Source organism: Entelurus aequoreus, linkage group LG01 (assembly GCF_033978785.1).
Source record: "Entelurus aequoreus isolate RoL-2023_Sb linkage group LG01, RoL_Eaeq_v1.1, whole genome shotgun sequence".
In the NCBI taxonomy this organism is placed as follows: Eukaryota; Metazoa; Chordata; class Actinopteri; order Syngnathiformes; family Syngnathidae; genus Entelurus; species Entelurus aequoreus.
In genome coordinates, this window is record NC_084731.1 from 32,335,529 (window position 1) to 32,346,270 (window position 10,742).

General features: G+C 43.1%; 1 protein-coding gene across 1 annotated transcript; it reads left to right on the forward strand.

The window, feature by feature from the left end:
• The first annotated feature begins 2,097 nt into the window (after positions 1–2,097).
• On the forward strand, positions 2,098–10,742 carry nr1d4b (nuclear receptor subfamily 1, group D, member 4b). Its single transcript, XM_062048199.1, has 8 exons — positions 2,098–2,476; positions 6,325–6,636; positions 6,723–6,811; positions 6,918–7,062; positions 8,445–8,998; positions 9,084–9,269; positions 9,356–9,566; positions 9,654–10,742. The coding sequence occupies exons 1-8, from the start codon at positions 2,458–2,460 to the stop codon at positions 9,848–9,850; spliced, it is 1,713 nt and encodes a 570-aa protein (XP_061904183.1). The 5' UTR covers positions 2,098–2,457; the 3' UTR covers positions 9,851–10,742.

The window sequence follows — 10,742 nt, forward strand, 5'->3', positions numbered from 1 at the left end:
AGGTTTAATGTGTATATTGCACCTTTAAAATGTATTGCACTGTTAATTGCATTGTTTTTTTGTTGTTTTTACAAACCCCATTTCCATATGAGTTGGGAAATTGTGTTAGATGTAAATATAAACGGAATACAATGATTTGCAAATCATTTTCAACCCATGTTCAGTTGAATATGCTACAAAGACAACATATTTGATGTTCAAACTGATAAAAAAAAAAATTCATTAATATATATATATTAACTTTAAAAATTTGATGCCAGCAACACGTGACAAAGAAATTGGGAAAGGTGGCAATAAATACTGATAATCAAACACTTAGTTGGAACATCCCACAGGTGTGCAGGCTAATTGGGAACAGGTGGGTGCCATGATTGGGTATAAAAACAGCTTCCCAAAAAATGCTCAGTCTTTCACAAGAAAGGATGGAGCGAGGTACACCCCTTTGTCCACAACTGCGTGAGCAAATAGTCAAGCAGTTTAAGAACGTTTCTCAAAGTGCAATTGCAAGAAATTTAGGGATTTCAACATTTACGGTCCATAATATCATCAAAAGGTTCAGAGAATCTGGAGAAATCACTCCACGTAAGCGGCATGGCCGGAAACCAACATTGAATGACCGTGACCTTCAATCCCTCAGACGGCACTGTATCAAAAACCGCCATCAATCTCTAAAGGATATCACCACATGGGCTCAGGAACACTTCAGAAAACCACTGTCACTAAATACAGTTTGTCGCTACATCTGTAAGTGCAAGTTAAAGCTCTACTATGCAAAGCGAAAGCCATTTATCAACAACATCCAGAAACGCCGCCGGCTTCTCTGGGCCCGAGATCATCTAAGATGGACTCATGCAAAGTGGAAAAGTGTTCTGTGGTCTGACGAGTCCACATTTCAAATTGTTTTTGGAAATATTCGACATCGTGTCATCCGGACCAAAGGGGAAGCGAACCATCCAGACTGTTATCGACGCAAAGTTCAAAAGCCAGCATCTATGATGGTATGGGGGTGCATTAGTGCCCAAGGCATGGATAACTTACACATCTGTGAAGGCACCATTAATGCTGAAAGGTACATACAGGTTTTGGAACAACATATGCTGCCATCTAAGCGCCGTCTTTTTCATGGACGCCCCTGCTTATTTCAGCAAGACAATGCCAAGCCACATTCAGCACGTGTTACAACAGCGTGGCTTCGTAAAAAAAGAGTGCGGGTACTTTCCTGGCCCGCCTGCAGTCCAGACCTGTCTCCCATCGAAAATGTGTGGCGCATTATGAAGCGTAAAATACGACAGCGGAGACTCCGGACTGTTGAACGACTGAAGCTCTACATAAAACAAGAATGGGAAAGAATTCCACTTTCAAAGTTTCAACAATTAGTTTCCTCAGTTCTCAATCGTTTATTGAGTGTTGTTAAAAGAAAAGGTGATGTAACACAGTGGTGAACATGCCCTTTCCCAACTATATTAACAAGTGTTGCTGCCACGAAATTCTAAGTTAATTATTATTTGCAAAAAAAAAAAAAAAAAGTTTATGAGTTTGAACATCAAATATCTTGTCTTTGTAGTGCATTGAATTAAATATGGGTTGAAAAGGATTTGGAAATCATTGTATTCCTTTTATATTTACATCTAACACAATTTCCCAACTCATGGAAACGGGGTTTGTATGTCGTCCCAATTGCCATTCAATAGCATGAGGCCGTGTGTCTACATTGCGTGAATGAACATAACAAAAACATGCCATGCGATATGTTGAAAGAAACATCCTCTCATGTCATTTCCTTGAAAACCACCCAGATTTTCCAACCAAGTGAGACCTCTCTCCTGCCATCTCCCGTCTTTCCCCAGCCCGCCCCCACCCACGGGCGAGCCCGGGCCGCCTATTAGCATAAAATGTGTGTCAGTAGGGCAGCACCAACTCACATGCCTCTCGCACATGCAGTGGGCTTGTGTTTTTCTTTTTTTAAGGCCGCATTCCAAATGTGGGAGCGGACCAATGAGCTGCGTCCACGCCAGGCTCTCCGCCAATGAGAGGCCGAGGACGGGGCGACCCGTAGCGTGGGGGCGTCGCTGATACGCATAAACAAGCAGGCGGTGGAGGGCGCCCGCGTAAGGGGAGCAAAGGGAAAAAAACCGGTCACATTTCTCCGGCACCTGAAAACGTGCTAGTTATTTCAGGACGCGTGTTGCTTATTGATGAGCGGGGGTGTGTTTAAACTACTTGTAGCCATGGTATCATGGTGACTGTACAAGTGGTTCAGTGTCACACAGCCTCTGGAGGAGACGCACACAGACTCTCAGCAGGACCTTGAACATTTCTTTTTACCTCTCGACAACAACTCGTCTGTGGGATACTCTCTCCATGAGTCTTTCGCCTGCTTCTACCAGACTACTCTGAAAGAGGCTTTAGATATTACCAGAACTGAGCGAACCAAGACAAATCTATCTACTCGGGAACATGGACAACAGCCCAGGTGGTGAGTACTATTAGACAGACACATTATTTTTTTTATTTTATTTAAAAAATTAAAAAATATTTCATTTTTTACAAGGTTAATGTGTGAATAGAATAACCATATTTAAAAAATAAAAAATATATTTTTAGTTTTTTGTTTTTTTTTTACAATCATTTGAATGACCTGTTTTTAGTAGACGTACATGTAAACGAACTCAAGCCTCTCTCCATCACGACGACGTTGCTAATTGCTTTATTTATAAAAGCGTGCGTCACGCAGCTATCACCCAATATGGCGAGGCGAGAATACAATCATGGGCGCCTCTAAAAAAAAAAAAAAAAACTCCCAATGGAGCCATTAAAGAGGAGCGCCCTTGGTGGTTTGGTGTGGTCATGTCTGTCTCACTGGCGATAAAAAAAAAAAAAAACCCATCAAAGTATCATGCGGCGGATTTTCAACACGCAGGCGACAGGCTCCGCCCACGGCGCGCCAGCACGTGCACACAACCTCGTGGTCCACGTGTGGCGCATGATTCCCCTCTCCAAACCCCGCCCCTGCACGGCGCTCCTTTTTCCTCCTCTGCACAGTTTTGCCATCCATCCATCCATTATCTACCGCTTATTCCCTTCGGGGTCACGGCCATTGATCTGAGAATACAGTCAACGGGCAAATTAGAGCAGTTCAAGCGTGGAAAAATAAAAGTCGACAAAAGCAAAACTGGGGTAGCACTTTAGTATGGGGAACATATTCACCATTAATTAGTTTCTTATTAACATGCAAATTAGTAACATATTGGCTCTTAATTAGTCATTATTAAGTACTTATTATTGCCTTATTTTGCATGGCCTTATTGACTAAGAGTCTTCCCTCAATAACCTCAGAATGATTGCTTTATAGTACTAAGTAAGGAAGTTGTTGTATATGATTCTCCCTTTAATACCACTTAATGAATATGGTCTGTTCATACATAACCCTAACCCTTAAGTCTTTGTTACTTACAATATGTTCCCCTAGTGTCCAAATAACTCTAAATTAAGTCTTTGTTACTTAGAATATGTTAAACTAGTACTGGGTCTCATTCAAACAATGCTGTAATCTGGATAATTTCACAGTGCGACAGTAGATTGTTCATTGAGGTTTCTTGAATAAATTGGGAAAAAAACAACATATTTGTGAAAATAAACATAGAAGAGAGCTTATCAAGCGAGTATTGACCCAATACTGATGCTACTTTTATCAGTACCACCGAATACTGCATGGGGATTCCACTGCACGTGTGCTAGTTTGGTAAGTGGGTCAAAGGGCTTTAAAAGTGTATGTTTACCTCCAGAATAGTTTTTAGTTGCTGCACTGATGCGGATTAAACCGTAGTTTGTCTTATTGTTGTAAAGTAACACATTACAATTTGGTGCTACTACTTAAGTCTTTTCTGTTTGCACCTGACTTGCAGGAGCCTTAGCATCACCTTGCACATGTTTCAGCTTGCAGGGTTGCTGGCATCTATTGTATTGTATACTGTAGATACACTTCTAAATAAAATGAATGGACTTTGCGCTGCTGTGAACATTTATTTTGATTTACCCAACACTCAACTACAGTAGATCACCGCATATTTGTGTTTGGGTTGAAAAAAAGGCATTATTAGTGGGTTTTTTAGGATTTACTGTATGCGTCAAGAGTCCATGACATTGATATTGTCCCAAATTATAGACATTATGTCCGACAAACAAAAATAACCTGCCTCCTCAGTAGGTCGTAACCTAAATGTCATATCCGTATTAAGTCTGGCAAGGGAGGTATTCATGTAGCAGCTTGCAAGATCAGTGGAGGCTCAGGAGGGTTAGCATAGTCACCACAATGCCCTTTACTTGCAATTAAAGAAGCATCATTTCACAATTAAACACACGCAAAAGGCCAGCCTGTCCACGTGCAGTGGGACTTACCCGCCCATGCAAAACTGTAAATGTTCACAGAAAAACACTGGTCAGGGGGAGGGGGTGGTTTCTCTCCCACACATGATGACATTGATGCTTGCTCACCATGCATGGATGCCTCGGAGGCGGGAGTACACGAGAGGGGAAGTCATTAGGAGTTGGCAAAGGGGAGGGAGGCGGGGGTGTTTTATTTATTCTATAGCTCCTATGAGTCATTGCTAGGCCGCAGGTCACGTTTCAACCTGTGCTCTGACTATACGGCGCCGTATTGCCAGAGCTGGCTTTGACACACACGGTCAGACCGGATTCCGGGAAGTAAGACACAGAGGAATGTTTTCACACGAGAGGGATGGGTGTGAATGAAGACTGTGTGCACCACGTGAATGTGAGGTGTGTCTTACACGCAGGTGATACACATCTACATAAAACTTGAACTTGTTCACATACACAGACTCGGGTGAATCAACACGTGCAACATCAGTGTGTGAGGTCACTGAATGTCAGACAGTGGGGTTGCTGTCACGTAGGCACGCACACACGGCAGGAAGCCTCGACTACCTCGCCGCTCTTAGTTGACACGTGTAAGCCGGGGGAATTAAAGGAGGGAGGCACTTAAAGCTGCAGAGAAATGCAGCACATGTTTCCTCAAGGAGAGGGAGTAATCGAGCAAGGGGAGGTCTGATCTGTCATCCTCGGATCAGTAAAGGCCATTAGATATAAAAAGAAAAACGACCCGAGGGTAAAAACACTCTTGCCTGCGACAAGAGGATTTCTGGTCATTACCATAGCAGTGTGACAGGTTTTGAGCTTAAACATCTAAAAGTAAAGACGCACGCTCCAATGTTTAAGTATGACCCAATTCCTGCTTTATTTACAGCTAAAAATATAATATCATGTCAGCCTTAAAAAAGATCTTAGGGAATATGTTCCACATCCTTATCACTTAATATTACAAAGGCCCCTATATAGTCACTATATATCGTTTTAATATTCAAAGTTGTTGTTCAACAACAATGTGTAATCCAGGCAGTCGTGCCTGGCATTCTTGCTTTTCTCTGCCTTCTGCATTCCCAACGTGATCTTGCCCTAGCGCTTTATTATTGTACTGCTGCTGTTGTCTACACGAGACTGCGCAAAAACAGCCTTGTGAGCCGGGCGGGAACTGTGTCAAGAGTCCATGTGAGCTCACGGTCAGGTGGCTGGCGGATAGATGGGTCCGCATGCTCGGAGCCAAAGAGGAGCGGGAGGGAGGGAGGAGATGGTAGGAGGGGAGGAGGATGCAGAAGGAAGGGAGGGAGGCGTAAGGATTGTGATGAAGTGAAAGCAAGCAGGGAGGGAGTTGGCTGGCTCAGCCTGCACGTGAGCAGAGTCCCTCAACTTGTGGCTGCAAAACAAGGGGGCTGGATGGGAGATGCAATCTGGGCATAGGGCATTTCCAACTTAATCCGACATCTTTAGAAAAAGGCCAATTTATGGCACATCTTTGCCTTTGGCACATGTTTTTTAACATATAAGACACTAATTTTAAACACTTGAATATATACATAAATGTAATATGCACAGCTAATAAATACAAAAACATAATTTGACACAGATTTTAATAAAAAAGATGACCAACCACAGCTTTTACAATCTCAATCGCCACATTGCGAGGTTTGATATTTTTGAAGGTGCATGTTAAGCTGCGCAGTAATAGGCCGGAAAATGCCTCAATACCAAACCAAATGTTTCAAACAACAAATACGCATCATCGTACGTGAACAACCAAATCATAGTACTTCTGTCTGACGAAACAGAATAACCCGCCTCTGCTGTACCTCAAAACATGATGAGTTTTCAAAGGTTTGCTGAGAAAAGTAATCTTTCAGGAGAACCTTACTCAACATTTAAATATAGGTAAACTAAATTGTTTCCCCCCTGTGTCTCTCTCTGCAGGTGGTGTCATCCTCTATGCCGGCTCCTCTGGCAGTGCCAGCCCAAGTCCTGGCAGCCCCTCCAGTGGATACCAGACACAGTCACCCTCCTCCCACTCGCAGCCCTCGTCCCCAGAGGGTGTTTCCTTTCAGGAGATTGGGGCCATGAGACAGGGAGGGGAACAAAGGAGAGGGACGCCTTCCCCGAAAATGGTCTTCCAGTTTCCCGAGGTGAACAATGCTCCAGCTGCCCACGTTGCAATGGTGTCATCAGCAACCTACAACCACCCCACGGTGGCCAAAAGACCTTGTGGTTTTACTGGCACTTTCCCAAGTAAGTGCTCTCCTTTGTTGTCTACCCCCCGGCAGTCAACCATTGTACTCTCCTCTCAAATGACGTATCTATTTCAACCTTCACAGAAACTGGAGGGATGGTGCTTCTATGCAAGGTGTGCGGTGACATCGCATCTGGGTTCCATTACGGTGTCCATGCCTGTGAGGGCTGCAAGGTGAGCATCAACAACACAGCATTAAGTCAACCAGTTCTTGGAACAAGTGTGTACATTTCCATTATAGATAAAAACTGTATTTACATTCCTTCGCTTCCTTCTCCAGGGTTTCTTCCGACGCAGCATTCAGCAGAATATCCACTACAAGATGTGTGTGAAGAATGAAAACTGTCTCATCATGCGCATGAACCGAAACCGATGCCAACACTGCCGCTTTAAGAAGTGTCTCTCCGTGGGCATGTCCAGAGATGGTGAGCGACCATTTGCAGACACATAGGAGAGCATTGCGGTTATTTTTTGGATCAAATTGATACTTAATTAGGAAGGCCTACTCCACAATGTAACGCCAAAATCACAGTTCGGTACATACCTCTGTTTTAAGGTCACGGTTCAGTTCTTTTGGGGTATTTTCCCAGACAATTGGGTCAAGTGTACCCAATTAGAAAACAATAACATTCTGTTTGGCCCAATGGCTAGCCCTGACTCCTGTATTTATATTTTAAAGATGTGACTATATCCCAAGGCAGTCACACTTACTGTCCCTCACTTAATGTGTGTGGGAAAAACTAATGTTCCTTACCGAAAAATCTGATTACGGACACATGTACACTTACACCTCAAACAACATATCCTCTTATTCTTTTTGTCTCTCTCCGTTATTCTCCCTTGTTCCTTTTCTTATGTTTCTACATCAGTTAACATTTGCCTGATTTATGGCTAAAGGAGATTGAAAGTCCCAGTAGTCATTAGTCAATAAGAGACAGTGGCTAAGTTATTTTGGGAAACTGGGACACAGGAGTCGTTGATGACACATTCAGCATGATGTAGAGTCTCACCTTTTATTTAATTCAATCTTATATTACATTGACACATGAGTCATTTGAAAGATTGTGTTATTTTACCCCTGATGAATCATTAAAAAAGGGAGTCTACTCAAATTTAAAGTGCATGCAGTATGCTTAACCTGACTGCAACCTCATGGGATATGGGAAAACTAAGTGCTGACAAATCATCTCTTTTTTGGGGGCAAGTATTTTTATTTGACCCCAAAAAGCCAGAAGTTACTGTCGGAGTGAAAAATCACCTGATAATTCAGCAAATCGCCACAAGGTAGCTGTTTTATTAGAACCCGTCCAATAGAAGTGATTGATGGTTCTAGGCAAATCTGCTACAATTTAGTTGCTCCTCGTTTTAATCTCACATCTTTGAGTTTTTTTTTATTACATACATTTTATCCCAAACTCAATTAATTTTCTAATCTGCCCCTCCTTTTTAACCTTCTCCTTATTCACTTCAAAAATAACATCATATTTAGCGCTTTTGACCCAGTGACCTAATTCCTTACAAAAGAGAGCCAGTGCTCAATGTTGAGGCTGAAAGCCAGGGAGACTGGGGGAGGTGCAGTAGCATATAGCTTGCTATAAATAGGCCTGTCAGTGTTGGAGCGAGCAGTAAAAAAAAGTGGGGGAGGGAAGATTGTAATGCTGAAGGGCAAGATGAAGCTGTCAAATGAAGTGCATATTGTGGTTTGACAAATGTGAGTCAAAACACTTTTATACATTAGCTTGTGCAATGGATTCTTGTGAGACGAATGTTAACAGAAGATGCTCTTTCTTTGCTTGCTCTCCTTCAGCTGTGCGTTTTGGCCGTATTCCCAAACGAGAGAAGCAAAGACTATTGGATGAGATGCAGAGCTACATGAACAGTCTAAATGAATCAGCCTCCATGGAGATGGAGGTGTCACCTCCCTCCGACACCCGCTGCAGCCCACAGAACCAGACGAACGAAGTAGCGGGCTCCATCAGGCAGTCATACCAAAGCGGCTTAATCAACAGCGAGAAGAAACCTCTCAAGAGGCCAGCCAGCAACAGCAACCACGGCACCTCTTTCCAGAACAATCCGGTTCAGGAAAGCTCCCCACTACACACAACGGCGAATGCACAGCACACATTCCAGAGGGATCTGACGTCAGGATACAATGTCCCCTCAAAGTGCCCCGTCGCCCCCACCAATAATGACAACACCATCAATAACAACATCAATGTGTCCAAGTACAGCTTCACCAATCAGAATCAGTGTCCAGTCAGTCGGAACATTTCGCCTCAGCCCTATGCACCCAGTCAAAAGATTGATTCCCAGAATCAAAACTCCTGTCCTTGGAAGCTAAATGGTGGAGCCAAAGTGCTGGTAAGCCTCTTAGCACATTTAATTCATGTTCATATTAGTGAATGTCCCTTTATTGAATTTCTTCCTTTTTTATCTTCTGTGCCAGGCATGTCCACTCAATTCTTGTCCGGTGGCTCCAGCCAGTCGCTCCAGTCAGGAAGTGTGGGAGTCTTTCTCGCAGTGCTTTACCCCAGCTGTCAAAGAAGTAGTGGAGTTTGCAAAGAGCATCCCAGGCTTCCAGACCTTAAGCCAACAGGACCAAGTCATGTTACTCAAATCTGGCACATTCCAGGTATGTAAATCAAAGCAGATGCTGTGTGCTTAACTTCAGTTTTGTCAACTGGAGTATTTGCTGATCTGGGTTTGTTGTATTTGCAGGTGTTGATGGTGAGATTCTGCTCATTATTTGACGCCAAGGAGAGGAGTGTAACCTTCCTAAACAGGCAGACATACTCCCTGGCGTCACTACGAGCACTGGGCATGGGCGTTTTACTGGATGCCATGTTTGACTTCAGTGAGAAGCTAGGATCTCTTGGTTTGGAGCCAGATGAGATGGCGCTTTTCATGGCTGTTGTGCTGGTTTCAGCTGGTAAGACTTACACTTGTTCACACAAATAACCAAAAAGAAACATGAAACACATTTGTCTAAACTGTGTTTCTAATTCATTTTCCGCAGATCGCTCTGGTATAGTGGATATGGGAGCAGTGGAACAGCTGCAAGAGAACCTCATAAAAGCCTTGCGCTCGCTCATCACAAGTCGCAGACCGGACGACAGCACCCTCTTCTCAAAGCTGCTGCTCCGTTTGCCTGACCTGCGGACCCTGAACAACCAGCACTCTGATAAGCTTTTAGCATTCCGCATAGATCCTTAAACAAGCACAAGGCCAATGTCCTACTACGATGCCTTGCTTTCGGGGAGCTTCCTTGCTTCCCATTCATTTAGCCACAGACACTGGCCTCTGCATGACGGACTGAGTGTGATGCTGTAAGAGAGGGGGCAATGAAACATATCACTAAGGGATGGGGGCTCAGCAGGAGGCGAAAGCCCTTGAACTCGACTGATCTATTGCTTCCAAACTGTCAAAAAGTACATGAACTGAGTTCTTCCTTGGTTGGTTCAAGTCACCTCCTTTCCTGTTGTTCTTCACTTGGTCCTCCCAACCCACAAGGCAGCCAAGTACACACTCCAACCCAGATGCAAGGAGTCTGTACACACCTTCACCAAGGATGACGTTTGACTCTGCATCCAGCCAGTATAAAGTCCTTCTGTAGAAGTGACACAAAAGCTAAATGAGTGGTCTATGTGCTCCCTGTTAAAATGATGATTTGCTTTTTTCATGTCAATATTAAATCACCCGATTGTGATTGAGAGATGTATAAAATTTTTAAGAAATGAGAATATTGTGTTGGTATATGTGCAAATCAGGGAGAACTTATTGGTCATTTTGACCGAGTATGATAGGTTTAAGACATTTTCTGTACATTTTTGTAAATATGCTTGGTCGGTACTCATGGTAGTTTGAAGACTTGTGGATATGTAAATGAAGTTGTTAAGTATTGTATTATGCCAGCATCATTAATACATTATAATATGCTCTATAGACTGCAACATGAAGCAGCCTTTGAACCATGCACTCTTTTTATTTGAAAATATATGAAATATATAAAAATATATTGTCAACTGACTGCATCACCTTGTGTATATTTTTTAACTGTTTTGTGGTTACACCATAGAGTACTATTATTAAATAATGTTATAAAGCA